Source organism: Meleagris gallopavo, chromosome 29 (genome assembly GCF_905368555.1).
Source record: "Meleagris gallopavo chromosome 29, MGAL_WU_HG_1.1, whole genome shotgun sequence".
NCBI lineage: Eukaryota > Metazoa > Chordata > Aves > Galliformes > Phasianidae > Meleagris > Meleagris gallopavo.
The window spans coordinates 2,694,015-2,709,145 of NC_139432.1; the positions used below are offsets into that span (position 1 = coordinate 2,694,015).

The 15,131-nt window shown below is 62.2% G+C and overlaps 2 protein-coding genes across 10 annotated transcripts; one reads left to right on the forward strand and one right to left on the reverse strand.

Annotated features, from left to right (window-relative positions):
- The first annotated feature begins 79 nt into the window (after positions 1-79).
- On the forward strand, positions 80-4,487 carry SLC25A39 (solute carrier family 25 member 39). 6 transcript variants are annotated; one of them, XM_085211034.1, is made up of 12 exons: positions 81-229; positions 1,500-1,608; positions 1,718-1,777; positions 2,070-2,114; positions 2,435-2,544; positions 2,632-2,699; positions 2,777-2,901; positions 2,985-3,158; positions 3,241-3,350; positions 3,436-3,517; positions 3,595-3,675; positions 3,761-4,487. In XM_085211034.1, the coding sequence occupies exons 2-12, from the start codon at positions 1,512-1,514 to the stop codon at positions 3,877-3,879; spliced, it is 1,071 nt and encodes a 356-aa protein (XP_085067160.1). In that variant the 5' UTR covers positions 81-229; positions 1,500-1,511; the 3' UTR covers positions 3,880-4,487. The 6 variants fall into 6 exon arrangements, with proteins under 6 accessions (XP_085067165.1, XP_085067160.1, XP_085067162.1 ...); XM_085211035.1 differs by having other exon boundaries at positions 182-324; XM_085211039.1 differs by lacking the exon at positions 2,985-3,158 and having other exon boundaries at positions 80-229.
- A 206-nt stretch (positions 4,488-4,693) lies between these two features.
- Positions 4,694-11,252, reverse strand: RUNDC3A (RUN domain containing 3A). 4 transcript variants are annotated; one of them, XM_085211031.1, is made up of 11 exons: positions 11,085-11,250; positions 9,250-9,365; positions 9,020-9,165; positions 7,837-7,922; positions 7,664-7,753; positions 7,498-7,578; positions 7,262-7,427; positions 6,111-6,268; positions 5,569-5,706; positions 5,376-5,482; positions 4,694-5,216 (listed from the first exon to the last, which is right to left on the reverse strand). In XM_085211031.1, exons 1-11 carry the CDS (start codon positions 11,189-11,191, stop codon positions 5,074-5,076), a joined length of 1,338 nt encoding a protein of 445 aa, XP_085067157.1. In that variant the 5' UTR covers positions 11,192-11,250; the 3' UTR covers positions 4,694-5,073. The 4 variants fall into 4 exon arrangements, with proteins under 4 accessions (XP_085067157.1, XP_085067158.1, XP_085067159.1 ...); XM_085211032.1 differs by having other exon boundaries at positions 9,020-9,153; positions 11,085-11,249; XM_085211033.1 differs by lacking the exon at positions 5,376-5,482 and having other exon boundaries at positions 11,085-11,252.
- Positions 11,253-15,131: the final 3,879 nt, after the last annotated feature.

Genomic DNA, 15,131 nt, shown 5'->3' on the forward strand with positions numbered 1-15,131 from the left:
CGCCCGCAGCCCCCACGTGCTCCCCCTCCCCACGCGGCCGTGTCCTCCAGCCCGGCAGGGGGCGCTGCGTGCCGCAGGGCGCATGCGCGAGGCGGTGGCTGCGGGGCGGAAGCGGCGCGGGGCGGCGTAGAGCAGCGCGCGGCACCCATGGGGCTCCTTAAAGGCGCCGCCACCCGCGGCCCTTCCGGTGCTGGGGGACGGCAGCGCCGCTTGGGGCCGGCATGAGCAGGTGGGGCGGTCCCGGGACACCCCTCCGCGGCCCCCTTTGGGGTTCCGGCTGCCTCATTTTCCCGGTGGTGGTGGGAGAGACGAGGGAAAGTCAAGGTTTTGGAGGGGGTGGGGGGAGTGCGAGCACCGGGAGGGGGGAAAAGTATTGAGGAGGGGGAGCAAAAGTGGGGGGGTTGCGTGGGGGCTGCTGAGCACGGAGGTGGGCAAAACTTGGGGGCGGGGGGGTCAGAGGGACGTGGCGGGGGCTGAGAGCTCTTACGTTGGGGGGGGGAGGGGGTAGGTGGCGGAGCCCCCCCGTGTCACCTCCACCTGTGTGCCCCCCCGCGTGAGACGCTGCCCCTGGAGTCCTCCCGTGTCCCTGGGGTTCAGCGTGGGCTCAGCGGGCCCTGCAGGCTGTCGTCTCCCTTGCCTTGATTGCTGGCCTTCATTGTCCTCACGTCTCACTGCAGTGCTGGCAGTGGGGTGCCCCGCAGCAGCACATCTGGGGTCCCCAGGATGCTCACGGAGCCCCACAGCTGCTCCTCACCCCCTTAGCGGTGGGGGGCTGGCAGTGCCCAGCACTGCGTTTCCCCCACTCCCGTTACCCCTGGAGGGAAGGGCCCTGCAGGCACAGCACCGTTCCCTGCCCTGAGCCCTTGGCACCAGGGCCCGCCTGCTGTGCTGACCTTGCAGAACTGCTGAGTCAGATGGCAAAGGCATTTTGGATTTTATTTTTTTAAGCTCTGATCCGTGTTGAATTGTGCCTGGAAATCTGTCTGCTGCTCGAGTGCGTTCTGGCTGGCAGAACTCTGCTGCCTGTCCCCTGCTGAGATCCCCGCTGAGCCCCTGGGTGCAGACCCCATAGCAGGGGGTGCGCTGCGCCCAGCTCTGCCCTCACTGACACTTTGCACCTCCGAACCCTTTGCTGAGCTCTTCCTGCACCCCACACCTCCTGGGCTGCACCGAGCTGGGGCCAGGAGGGGGCCGCAGCGTTCTGCTCTTTGCACTTTGTTCCCTCCCGTCCCTTAACGTCCCCTCCTGGGAGGAGGCAGCACCTCCTCCCCTTGGGCCCTCAGCCAGCAGCTACTGGCTGTTATCGGTGCCCGGTGGCCCCAGGAGGGTCCCCGCTGATTACAGGGTGCAGGCAGCAAGGCGGGGGCCGCCCTCCCTGTGCAGTGCTGATAGCACAGCTGGGGTGCAGCACGGGGCTGCTCCAGACCCCCAGCCCCAAGATGGGCACGTATTGGGCTGGGGGTGTGAGTGAAGCCCCCTGAGCGTGCTCTGTGTTGCAGGAGGGCAGTACCATGGCTGAGAAGACATCGCCGGGCCCCAGTGGGGCCATCACACCCTTGCAGCAGATGTTGGCCTCCGGGACGGGTGCCATCCTCACCTCCCTCTTTGGTGAGGCCTCGGGAAGGTGTGGGGGGTGGGGAGGGGAGGACACAGCGGTACTCTGGGTTATGGCTGATGGTGGGGGGGGGTGGCAGCTCACAGAGTGATGCTGTTGCAGTGACACCCCTGGATGTGGTGAAGATCAGACTGCAGGCCCAGAGGACGCCCTTCTCCAAAGGTACCTCTGTGGGGACTGGTGTCCCCAAGCAGTGCTGGGCTGGGGGTGGCAGCAGTGGGGCAGGTGGGTGCCATGTCCCAGTTCAGGGCTGGGTGGAAGCTCAGTGTGCTCCAGGGCACCGCTCCATCTTCCTCCCCCCGCTGCTGTGTGCTGTGTGACCACCCCACACCTCCTGGCCAACCCCCGCGGGCTCTACGTGGCCCTGTGCTGGGTGCAGGGACACGGGACACTGGTGCCACGAGGGTGGCACATCCCCAGTGCCATCACTCAGCCTGTCCCTGTTGTGTTTCAGCGTGGTTGGTGCGATCGGTGCCCCAGGGCTCACAGCATGCCACATGTGAGTACGTGGGGTTAAAGATCCCCCTGGCTCCAGCTTGCTTCCCCGCTGGTGTCATCTGCAGGGACATCCTGGACCCGAGCCTTTCCCCCTGCTTGGTCCCACTGAGTGTGATGATGGTGCCTGGGTGCTGCTGGTGGGGCAGGATGCTTGCAGGCAATGGGGAATCGCCTTGCTGTCTCCCCCAGCCCTGCTGTGATGCTCGGGCACGAGGTTTCAGTGCTGTCCTGGGAGATACGATGGTCTGGAGGTGGGCAGAGGGATGTTTCCAGGCTGGGGTCGGTCTGGCAGTGACGCTGTCTCTTCTTCCACTCTCTCAGGGAAGTGTTTCCTCTACTGCAACGGGCTCATGGATCATCTGTACGTCTGTCAGAATGGCAACAGCTGCACTGCCTGGTACAAGACCCCCACCTGCTTCAACGGCACATTGGTAGGGGCTGCAGGGGCTGCCTGTCCCGGGGCGGGGACCGAGGGGTGCCCTTCACCCCATCCAACCCTTCTGTGTGCGTCCCCACAGGATGCCTTTGTGAAGATCACACGCCACGAGGGCATCAGGTCCCTGTGGAGCGGTCTCCCCCCAACGCTGTGAGTACAGATCCGGGTGGTGGGACCCCCACTCTGAGCCCCTCCCCGGGCTGCCCTCATCACCCATCTCCTCACAGGGTGATGGCTGTGCCAGCCACCGTCATCTATTTCACCACCTACGACCAGCTGCGGGACTACCTGCACGCCCGCACCGGGAGCCGGGGCCACCACATCCCACTGCTGGCGGGGGCCCTCGCTCGGCGTGAGTAGCACGGTGCCCCACACAGCCCCCCTCTGCTCCCACTGCACGGCTCTGACCTCTGCTTTTCCCCCCCCCCCCCGCAGTGGGTGCCGTGACGTTGATCAGCCCCCTGGAGCTGATCCGCACCAAGATGCAATCCCGACAGCTCAGCTACCGCGAGCTGCGCGTCTGCATCCAGTCAGCGGTGGCTCAGGATGGCTGGCTGTCCCTGTGGAGGGGATGGGGGCCCACGGTGCTGCGGGACGTCCCCTTCTCTGGTACGGCTGTGGGGTGGGCTGTGGGGACGTGGGGGTGGTGCCCCGCGCTCTCATTGCAGCACCGGCACTTCTCTCCTCCCAGCTCTCTACTGGTTCAACTACGAGCTGGTGCGGGAGTGGCTCTGCAGACAAACCCGGCTGGATGAGACCACCTTCATGGTCAGCTTCGTGTCCGGGGCCATCTCTGGGACGGTGAGTGGGGGGCTCGGGGGCTGCAGCCCCCCGGGGCAGACAAGAGAAGTGGGATGGCATGCACAGCCCTGCCTGCTTGCTGCAGGTGGCTGCCGTGCTGACGCTGCCCTTTGACGTGGTGAAGACCCAGCGGCAGATCCAGCTGGGAGACAGCGAGCTGCACCCAGGTGAGGGGGCTTCTCGCTGTGGAGTAGGTGTTGGGGGTCTCTGGGCATCCCCTAAACCCCCTCCTCTCCCCTCGCAGCTGCAGCCTCCAAGCCTTCATCCACCTGGCTGCTCCTGCAGCGTATCCGTGCTGAGTCTGGCACGCGGGGGCTGTTTGCAGGTAGGGCTTTAACACACGCTCCCCTTCTTGCCCTGCTTTGGGGTTTGTGGGCTTCGCGGCGGGGCTGACAGTGCTGTCCTTGCAGGCTTCCTGCCCCGTGTCATTAAGGTGGCACCCGCCTGTGCCATCATGATCAGCACCTACGAGTTTGGCAAAACCTTCTTCCAGAAGCTGAACCAGGAGCGGCGGCTGCGGGGGCTGTGAGCTGGGAACTGTGAGCCATGGAGCGGGGCCAGTGCCAGCCCTGCTGCTGGCCCCAGTGCCTTCCCTTGGTGTGCTGCACAGCCTGGACGTGGCTCACGGCGTGGACGCAGCCCGGGGGCCGCCTCCATCATGCCCTGCTGGGGACATCGGTGCCTGCTGTGGGGATGCAGCCCTGCGTGGCCGTGCCTGTGCTCACCCCTTGGGGTTGGACAGATGCTGCTGCTGGACTCAGGCTGGGTGCTCCCAGCTTCCTTGAGGGCAGGAGCCGAGGCTCCATGCTGGACCAAACCCTGGGGGCTGCGCCGTGTGCCTGAGCCCCGCTTTGTCCCCCATCCAGCCCTTCCTCGTCACGCACAGCCTCCCCTGTAGCCCTGCATGGCGTGGGGACTCACCACAGCTCTGCCTCCGGACCTTTCCTCCTCCTCAGGACCCAGTTGCCCTGGGTTTGGACCCTGTGTGGGGACGGACCTCCCTGCTGCTCTGAGGGGCCAGGCTTGGATCTGTGACCTGACCCTTCACCACGAGGGTCTCCCCCTGTGGGAACTGCCCTCCTTCCACCTTGGGGGGCAGTTTCTCTTATTTTCTTAAATAAAACTAAAGCTCTCTTAGGATGTGGAGTCCTCCTCCTGCTCCACAGAGGGCAGAGTGATGCTCACCTGCAGCCAGGCTCGCAGGGGCCGTGGTTGGCGGCCCCCAGCTGTGCTCTGCTATAGGGGGCTGCCAGCTGGGGGGGCCCTGCAGTCCCCCATCGCGTCTGGGGACCACTTTGCTCTTTTTCCCTCACCCCGCTGGCTGGCTGCACGCAGAGCCCAGCTCCTATCGCTGTGTTTATTGATTCCTTTTGCACCAACAAGGCAAGACGAGGTTGAATCCAAACCCAAAGGGAGAAGAGGACGGAAGGGGAGCGGGTTCCTATCAGTTGCGGGGATGGTGTTGCAGGAGAAGCAGTTGGGTCCCATGGGTGCTGAGGAGGGGGTGTTTGACCCCAAGCCCCTCCTCTGCACCCAGCAGCGCTCTCCAGGGTTCCCCGTGCCGCACAGTTCGTCACCCCCTGCCCAGCTCGGGTGGATATGGGGGCATTCACGTCCCATCCCCATCCCGACAGCTCTGCGTCCTTCATCCTCCGTCGGTCCCAGCAGGGAGGGGATGAGGTTCAGTCCTCCGCGGCGCTGCCGGACGGGGGGGCCGGGGGTCTCAGCTGGGGCTGCGGGTGGGGCTGGCTTCGTTGCTGTCGCTCACCAGGCACTCGTTGGACTTGAGGCTGGCCAGGGACTTGCAGCTGGGCAGCGAGGCCAGGGAGCCGCAGAGCCCCAGCATGGAGGGCGTGGGGTCCTTCCCTGCGGGGACAGAGCGCGTGGCGGGGGCTGCAAACGGGGATGGGGCCGTAGCGGGGGGTGGGGACCCGATGGCTGAGTGGGAAGCAGCCCTAGCGTGGCGGGGTGAGGGGGGGACCTGCGGTTGGGGGCCCCGTGCAGCACCCCGTGGGGGGGTCTTACCCAAGGGCCCCCAGGGCTCGCCTTCGCGCTTGCCCTCGCCCAGGCGCTGGGAGTCGGAGCTGAGGCTGTTCTCGGCCGACAGCTGGTCGGTGCTCACGAAGCTGTGCCTGCGGAGGGACGGCGCTCAGTTCCCCCCCCCCCGGGGCCGATGGGGTGCGGGTCGGCGGCTCTGCCCCCTCCCCCCCCCGGTTACCTCCTGTACAGCTTGCCGTCCGAGCCGCTCTCGTTGCCATTGAGCGTCCCCAGCGATGGCCACTGGTTCACCAAAGGTGTCACCATCTCCTTGGAGAGCTGCGCCAGCTGTGGGTTCTCACATGGGATCAGCCCCGTCCTGTGGCACACATGGGGGGGGAGCAGTGAGTGAGGGGGGCCCACAACCCATCGTGCCCCGCAGGTGAATGGGGGGACAGCGTGTCCTATAGGGGACACGGAGGACTGGGGACTCCCAGGGCACGGGGAACGGTGGGGACCCATCAGGGACGGGACGGGACGGGGATGGGGATGGGGACGGGGACGGGGACGGGGACGGGGATGGGGACAGGGACGGGGACGGGGATGGGGACGGGGAACGGGGATGGGGAGGGGAATGGGGACGGGGATGGGGATGGGGAATGGGGATGGGGATGGGGACGGGGATGGGAACGGGGATGGGAACGGGGATGGGGATGGGGATGGGGTTGGGGATGGGGATGGGGATGGGGATGGGGATGGGGATCGGGATGGGACCCCACTCACAGCTGCTCCTGCAGCTCCAGGATGACGCCCTCCAGCTCCTTCTTCTCCAGCTGGTTCTGCACCACCGCCTCCTCCAGCCGCAGCTTCAGCCGCTTGTTCTCCGCCTCCAGGTCCTTCAGCTGCGACTCCCGCAGCCGCACCAACTCCTCCAGGTACCCCTGCAGGGCCACCATCAGCAGTGCCACCCAGTGCGGGGTGATGGGGACAGGGCTGGCTCAGCATCCCCTTGGGTGCCACAGGGATGTGGGCAGCAGCAAGCCGTGCACGGGGTGCTCAGGGCTGCGGCATCCCATAAGGATCGGTACCCAGGAAGCCCCATCCCAAGGACCACCAGAATATGGGATGCTCAAAGCTGGAGCATCCCATAAGGGTTGGTACCCAGGTGACCTCATCCTAAGAAGCACCAGGATGTGGGATGTTCAGAGCTGGAGCATCCCATAAGGATTGATATGCAGGTGGCCTTGTCCCAAGGACCAATAGGATCCAGGAGACAGGATGCTGAGAGCTGGAGCATCCTATGAGGGTCGGTACCCAGCTGGTCTCATTCCAGATACCGGTGGAATGCAGGAGGCAGCACAGGATGCTGAGGCCTGGAGCATCCCATAAGGGTCACCGTCCAGGTTGCCCCATCCCAAGCACCACTAGGAAGTGGGATCCCATAAAGATTGGCATGCAGATGGCCCCATCTCGAGCACCACTAGGATCCAGGAAACCGAACAGGATGCTGAGAGCTGGAGCATCCCATAAGTTTGGTACTCAGGTGGTTCCATCCCAGATACCATCAGGACACGGGATGTTCAGAGTGGGAGCATCCCATAAGTTTGGTACTCAGGTAGCTCCACCCCAGATACCATCAGGACACGGGATGTTCAGAGTGGGAGCATCCCATAAGTTTGGTACTCAGGTGGCTCCACCCCAGATACCATCAGGACACGGGGTGTTCAGAGTGGGAGCATCCCATAAGTTTGGTACTCAGGTAGCTCCATCCCAGATACCATCAGGACACGGGATGTTCAGAGTGGGAGCATCCCATCAGGATTGATACACAGGTGATCTCATCCCAAGGACCAATAGGATCCAGGAAGCGGCACGGGATGCTGAGATCCGGAGCACCCCATGGGGGTCAGCACCCGCTGCCCCCACCCCGGTACCTTTTGGGCGTAAACGATGCGGAACTTCTGCTCCATCTTGCGCCACTTGTTGTACCAGCTGTCCTCGTCGGTGACCAGCGGCAGGTAGGGATGCTCAGGTGAGCTGTCCTCACTGGTGCTGCTCCCCATGCTGCCCCGCTCCTCCTCCTCGCTCAGGTAGTCGTAGCTGGGGGGAGGCATGGGGGGGGGCTCAGCGGGTGCGTGGGCACAGGGGTGGGCAGTGGGGCTGTGCGTACCTCTGTGTGAACTTCAGGTAGGGCGTGTAGTCGATGACCGCCGGCACCTTGCCGTCCATCACCTCGCCCTTCAGGCAGAAGCTGGGGGGGTGGGGAGAAGGGGATGAGCGGGGGGGTAAACAGGGGGATTGAGGGGGGGCACGGTGGCCGCCTGCCCGCATCCCACCTGAAGTCGATGGCGCCGAGCCCGATGAGCATCCCGACCAGCAGCGTGGATTCCTCCCGCAGCATGATGGCCCCGTCGTCATAGAACCGCCTGCAGGGGTGTGCAGGGGTGGGGTGGGCACCCATGGGGGGGTGTATGGGGAGGTGAGGGGGGGAGAAGGGATTGAAACTCACCTGGTGGTCCGCGAGTCCCGCAGTGCCGTGGTGATGTAGTCAGAAATGCGCTTCTCCATCAGCGCCACGCGGATCCACGCCCGGCCCTGCAATGGGGCTCACAGTGCTGTGCCACCTCCATCACCGCCCCACAGCACCGCCGTGCCTCGTCCCCTTGTGCCATGGGAACCCCAACACCTCCATCACCGCCCCACAGCACCGCCGTGCCTCGTCCCCTTGTGCCATGGGAACCCCAACGCCTCCATCACCGCCCCATAGCACCGCCGTGCCTCGTCCCCTTGTGCCATGGGAACCCCAACACCTCCATCACCGCCCCATAGCACCGCCGTGCCTCGTCCCCTTGTGCCATGGGAACCCCAACGCCTCCATCACTGCCCCATAGCACCGCTGTGCCTCGTCCCCTTGTGCCATGGGAACCCCAACACCTCCATCACCGCCCCACGGCACCGCCATGCCTCGTCCCCTTGTGCCATGGGAACCCCAACACCTCCATCACTGCCCCATAGCACCGCCGTGCCTCGTCCCCTTGTGCCATGGGATCCCCGCCCCATCCCCCATGGAACCCTCCCTGGGAATGGTGTGGCTGTGCTCGGTTTGCGGGGTGGGGGTGAGATGGGGGACGGGGATGGGGATGGGGACAAAGAGAGGATGGGAATGGGAATTGGGGACAAGGAGAGGGCTGGGAATGGCGATGGGGGGGTGGGGACATGGATGGGGATGAGGGTGGCAATAGGGGGGAGGATGGGAACAAGGTTGGAAACATGGATGGGGCTGGGGACGGCAATGGGGATGGAGGATGGGGACGTGGATGGGGACAAAATGAAGATGGAAAAGGGATGTGGACAGGGATAGGGATGGGGATGGAGATGAAGGCAGAGGGAGGATGGGAATGGGGCAGGGGATATGGATGGCATTTGGGATGGAAATAGGGTGGGAAGATGGGAACAAGGAGAGGGACGTGGATGGGGGTGGGATGGGCAGTGGATGGGGATGGAGTGGTCAGCGGGGTGGGATGGGGATGAAGCTGGAGGGAGGATGGGAACAGGAACAGGGACAGGGAATAAGGAGGGGGCTGTGGGCCAGGGCTGTGTCCTGGATGGCAGTGGGGGCAGGGATGGGAGTTGGGAATGGGGATGGAGACAGGGGTGGCTCAGGGCCGGGGATGGAGGGGGCTCCCCCTGACCTTGGCCCTGGAGGTGCTGATGTTCTCCATGCTCTCGATGCTGCTGACGCAGTTGTTGGGCACCTTGCTGCAGGCCAGACGGATGTAATCCCAGAAGCCACGCTGCCCATCCGAGCTGAACCAGCTGACGGGGCCTGGGGACAGCGCTGGGAGCTCGTGTCCCCATCTGGGACGTGGGGGGACAGGAAGGAGGTGGGGAGGGGACGGGGACGGGGAGGCCCCTGCGGTACCTTTGAAGCGGTGGCTGAGGATCTGCTCGAGGATGGCGGCGAAGTTGACGAACTCCTCGGAGGAGTCGTCGATGGGCTCAGCAGTGTGCTTCTCCAGCAGCGTCTTCACCGAGAACCTGGGGGGACATGGAGCCATGGGGCTGGAGGGGACGTGTCCCCGCTTTGTGTCCCCATGGCGTGTCCCCATGGTGCATCCTCGCTGTGTGTTCCCACGGTGCGTCCTCCTGCTGTGTTCTCATCCTAAATCCCCACGCTGTGTCCCCATGGCGTGTCCTCGTGGTGTGTCCCTACTGTGTGTCCCCATAGCACATCTCTACGGCACGTCCCCACGGCGTGACCCCATCGTGTGTCCCCATGGCACGTCCCCACAGTGTGACCCCACAGTGTGACCCTGTAGTGCGTCCTCACAGTGCATCCTCCTGGTTTGTCCTCATCCTATGTCCCCATGGCACATCCCTAGAGCGTGCCCCCATGATGTGACCCCCCCACGGCGTGTCCCTACAACACGTCCCTACAGTGTGACCCCCCCACTGTGCATCCCCATGGTGCGTTCCCAACCTGCGTCCCCCCCACACGTCCCCACACCTTGACCCCATTTCACGCCCCTTGCGCACGGGGACGCTGCTCCGGCCATCCCTGTCCCAACCCAACCCTGCAGGACTCCTGACTCTGCTCTCTTTCCCCACGTCCCCGGGGGACCCCACAGGGCGTCCGCCGCTGCCCCTCATTGCGCACGGCCCGGAAGGGCGAACAAAGGCCCCTTTCCTCCCGGCCGTGCGGGCGGTGATGGTTTTCCCTTCCGCCGCTGGCCAGGGCGATGCCGAGGGAAAAAGCCCAGCCCAGGCTGAGGTGGACCTGAGGAGGCTGGAGATGTAGGGTGGGGGGGGATGGGGAGCACCTGGAGGGGCACGGCAGTGGGGTCAGTGAGGGTGGGGGGTTGTCAGATGGGGGGTGACCTACATAATGGATAAGGGGCACACAAGTCCCCGCAGCTCGATGGGATCCAGGAGGTGCAGGCGGGGAGATGGGGGCACAGTGACCCCGACCTGCTGCCCCCCACGGCGCAGCTGGGGGCCACGCTTTGCTCACAGCCACTACTGGGGGCTGGGGGGCATCCCCGCACTGCGGGGGGGTGAAGACCAGCAGAGCCCCCCCTGCACGTCCCCCATCCCCAGACCCCATCCCCGTATCCCGGTCCAGCCGGCGTCGCCATGGCAACCCGCATCCTCCATCCCGCATCCCGCTGCCCTCCTCCCCCAGCCTGCCGGGCTCAAGGCCTGACGTCACTTCCTCAACCCCACACCCACGGGGGGGGGGGGGGTCCCCGCCGCCCCCCCCAACCTATAAACCCCCCCAAGGGCCTCCCCCCACATCCCCATCCCCTCCAGCTGCTCCCCATCTCCCCATGGCCGCCCCCGGCACCCCCAGAACCTTCATCCCCACGCTGTTTTGCAGCCCTGGACCCCCTCCATTCCTCCCCCCCCCCCGGAGCCTTTGGCCCTGTGTGTGTGTGTCTATATGTGCATCCCCCCCCCCCCGACAAGCACCCCCACCTTTCCCCATCAGCATCCTCCCCCCCCATCCCCAACGCCCACATTTCATTCTTCACCCCCAAATCAACAAAAATAACCCCCCCACCCCCATCCACCCCCCCCGGTCCCCTCTCAGCTCAAAGGACCACAACGACTCATTCCACCCCCCCTCCATCCACCCCCCCTTCCATCCTCCACCCCCACCGACCATCTCCCCTCTCCCCGTCTCCCCCTCCCCCGAGCCCCGTCCCCCCACATCCTGACATTTTTCCTATATTTTGCACCCCCCCTCTCCCCCCCCACCTGCAGACGGTGATGAGGTTTCTCCTCTCCACGGCGATGTTTCTGGAGGACGCTTTCTTGGAGGAGAGCCCCAGAGCCATGGCAGCCCGCACGCAGCCCGCTGCCATCCGCCGCGGGGCGAAGGCGTTGGGGCCCACGGCCACGCGCGGTGCCCCCCCCGCCCCCCCCCGGCCCCCTCCTCCTACCCCCGCGTCGCTGCGGGTTGGGGCCTCTCGCGCCCGGAATCAGCCCCGCAGGGATGGGGAGGGATGGGGATGGGGGGGGGTGGGGGGCGAGGTGCATTTTGGGGGAGCGTCACCCCCCCCATTCCTCCCCCCCGCAGCATCGCTGTCTGAGCATCGCCCCCCCCCCGCCCCCCTCCGCGATGCTGAGCGCCTTCTGGGAGCAGCGCTCCTCCATCGCCCCCCCCCCATGAGCATCAATCCCCCCCCAGCTGTGCTCGCTCTGCTGGGCATCCCCCCCCCCCCATTGCCCCCCCATAGCCATCATCCCCCTGTAGAATCCACCCCCCTCGCAGACCCCCCCATGGACATTGTCCCTTATGAGCATCATCCCCATAACCATCATTCCTCCACCCCCCCCCATAATCATCATCACCCCCCATTCCCCCCCCATAACCATCCCCCCCCATAGCCATCATCCCCCCATAGCCATCATCCCCCCATAGATGCCACCCCCCCACAGACCCCCCATGAACATTGTCCCTTATGAGCATCACTCCCATAACCATCACCCCCCCATCCCCCCCCATTCCGCCCCCTCATAACCATCACCTCCAATTCCTCCCTATAACTCCCACCTCCACCCCCATAACCACCCCCCCAAACCACCCCCCCCCAAACCACCCCCCCATCCCCTCCATATCCACCACTCCCCCATTCCCCCCCATTAACACCACCATTCCCCCAAACCATCACCCCTATAACCCCCCCCATAACCACTACCCTGCATAAGCATCACCCCCCTGCCACACCCAACCCCCATAACCCCCCCCATGAGCAGCACCCCACCCTAATGCTCCCCCCCCCCCCAACATCATAACCCTAAAATGGGGTTCAGGATGGAGAGGTTCCCCCTTCTGCCCACTGTGCCCCACACCGCGGTTCCATAGGGCAAACAGTGGGGTGCTGCCTCCCCCAGAGCACCCGAATCACTCAGAGCCCCAAGGAGTGAGGTGGGGGGGGGACCCCAAAACCCACAGGGAGGGGAACGCTTGGCAGCGCCCCGATAAGAGCAGGGCTGTTATCAGAGCCCCCAGAGCCCCCAGCGCTCAGCCCCACGTCCCACTGAAATCCTGTGTGTGTGTGTGTACATGTGTGTGTGCATGTGTGTGTGTGTGAACACGTGTGTGTGCATGTGTGTGTGTGTGTACATGTGTGTGTGCATGTGTGTGTGTACATGTGTGTGTGCATGTGTGTGTGTGTGTACATGTGTGTGTGCATGTGTGTGTGTGTGTACATGTGTGTGTGGATGTGTGTGTGTGTGTACATTGTGTGCTGTGTACATGTGTGTGTGCATGTGTGTGTGATGTGATGTGTGTGTGTCATGTGTGTGTGTGTGTACATGTGTGGGTGCATGTGTGTGTGTACATGTGTGTGTGCATGTGTGTGTGTGTGCACATGTGTGTGTGCATGTGTGTGTGTGTGTACATGTGTGTGTGCATGTGTGTGTGTGTGAACACGTGTGTGTGCATGTGTGTGTGTGTGTACATGTGTGTGTGCATGTGTGTGTGTACATGTGTGTGTGCATGTGTGTGTGTGTGTACATGTGTGTGTGCATGTGTGTGTGTGTGTACATGTGTGTGTGCATTGTGTGTGTGTGTGTACATGTGTGTGTGCATGTGTGTGTGTACATGTGTGTGTGCATGTGTGTGTGTGTGAACACGTGTGTGTGCATGTGTGTGTGTGTGTACATGTGTGTGTGCATGTGTGTGTGTACATGTGTGTGTGCATGTGTGTGTGTGTGCACATGTGTGTGTGCATGTGTGTGTGTGTGTACATGTGTGTGTGCATGTGTGTGTGTGTGTACATGTGTGTGTGCATGTGTGTGTGTGTGCACACGTGTGTGTGCATGTGTGTGTGTGTGTGAACACGTGTGTGTGCATGTGTGTGTGTGTGTACATGTGTGTGTGCATGTGTGTGTGTGTGTGTCTGTGTGTGTGCATGTGTGTGTGTGTGTACATGTGTGTGTGCATGTGTGTGTGTGTGCACATGTGTGTGTGCATGTGTGTGTGTGTGAACACGTGTGTGTGCATGTGTGTGTGTGTGTACATGTGTGTGTGCATGTGTGTGTGTGTGTACATGTGTGTGTGCATGTGTGTGTGTGTGTACATGTGTGTGTGCATGTGTGTGTGTGTGCACATGTGTGTGTGCATGTGTGTGTGTGTGAACACGTGTGTGTGCATGTGTGTGTGTGTATGCACATGTGTGTGTACATGTGTGTGTGTGTGTGCATGTGTGTGTACATGTGTGTGTGTGTGCACACGTGTGTGTGTGCATGTGTGTGTGCGTGTGTGTGTGTGTGTACATGTGTGTGTGCATGTGTGTGTGTGTGAACACGTGTGTGTGCATGTGTGTGTGTGTGTACATGTGTGTGTGCATGTGTGTGTGTGTGCACATGTGTGTGTGCATGTGTGTGTGTGTGAACACGTGTGTGTACATGTGTGTGTGTGTGAACACGTGTGTGTGCATGTGTGTGTGTGTATGCACATGTGTGTGTACATGTGTGTGTGTGTGTGCATGTGTGTGTACATGTGTGTGTGTGTGCACACGTGTGTGTACATGTGTGTGTGTGTGCACACGTGTGTGTGCATGTGTGTGCGTACATGTGTGTGCATGTGTGTGTGTATGCACACGTGTGTGTACATGTGTGTGTGTGTGCACACGTGTGTGTGCATGTGTGTGTGTGTGCACATGTGTGTGTACATGTGTGTGTGTGTACATGTGTGTGTGCATGTGTGTGTGTGTGCACACGTGTGTGTGCATGTGTGTGTGTGTGCACATGTGTGTGTACATGTGTGTGCGTACATGTGTGTGCATGTGTGTGTGTGTGCACGTGTGTGTGCATGTGTGTGTGCACATGTGTGTGTACATGTGTGTGTACATGTGTATATGCATGTGTGTGTGCATGTGTGTGTGTGTACATGTGTGTGCACACGTGAGTGTGTGTACACATGTGTGTGCATGTGTGTGTACATGCGTGTGTGCATGTGTGTGTGTGTACACATGTGTGTGCATGTGTGTGTGCACACGTGTGTGTGTACATGTGTATGCACGTGTGTGTGTCTGTACATGTGTGTGTGTGCACATGTGTGTACACGTGTGTACAAGTGTGTACATATGTGTACATGTGTGTAGATGTGCAGGTACGAGCTTGCACATTTGTGCTTCGGAATCTGCGTGTGCGTGCACTTGTGTGCCTGCATGGCTTTGTGCAGGACAGAGGGACAGAGGAACAGAAGGACAGAGGGACAGAGGGACAAAGGAACAGAGGGACAGAGGGACAGAAGGACAGAAGGACAGAGGGACAAAGGAACAGAAGGACAGAGGGACAGAAGGACAGAAGGACAGAGGGACAAAGGAACAGAAGGACAGAGGGACAGAAGGACAGAGGGACAGAAGAACAGAGGGACAGAAGGACAGAAGGACAGAAGGACAGAGGGACAGAGGAACAGAGGGACAGAAGGACAGAGAAACAGAGGGACAAAGGAACAGAGGGACAGAAGGACAGAAGGACAGAAGGACAGAAAGACAGAGGGACAGAGGGACAGAGGGACAGAAGGACAGAGAAACAGGGACAGAAGGACAGAGGGACAGAGGGACAGAGGGACAGAAGGACAGAAGGACAGAAGGACAGAGGGACAGAAGGACAGAAAGACAGAAGAACAGAAGGACAGAAGTACAGAGGAACAGAGGGACAGAAGGACAGAAGGACAGAAGGACAGAGAAACAGAGGGACAAAGGAACAGAGGGACAGAAGGACAGAAGGACAGAGGGACAGAAGGACAGAAAGACAGAAGGACAGAAGGACAGAAGTACAGAGGAACAG

Bases quoted from the DNA above. Each gene is read 5' to 3' on its own strand.
- RUNDC3A (XM_085211030.1), bottom strand. From the start codon at position 11,191: ATGGCAGCGGGCTGCGTGCGGGCTGCCATGGCTCTGGGGCTCTCCTCC. The intron at 9,366-11,084 runs GTGGGGGGGGAG...ATGTCCCCCCAG, and splicing joins AACCTCATCACCGTCTGCAG to GTTCTCGGTGAAGACGCTGC. The intron at 7,579-7,663 runs GTGGGATGCGGG...CCACCCCCCCAG, and splicing joins CTCGGCGCCATCGACTTCAG to CTTCTGCCTGAAGGGCGAGG.
- SLC25A39 (XM_085211034.1), top strand. From the start codon at position 1,512: ATGGCTGAGAAGACATCGCCGGGCCCCAGTGGGGCCATCACACCCTTG. The intron at 2,902-2,984 runs GTGAGTAGCACG...CCCCCCCCGCAG, and splicing joins GGCGGGGGCCCTCGCTCGGC to TGGGTGCCGTGACGTTGATC. The intron at 3,676-3,760 runs GTAGGGCTTTAA...CTGTCCTTGCAG, and splicing joins CACGCGGGGGCTGTTTGCAG to GCTTCCTGCCCCGTGTCATT.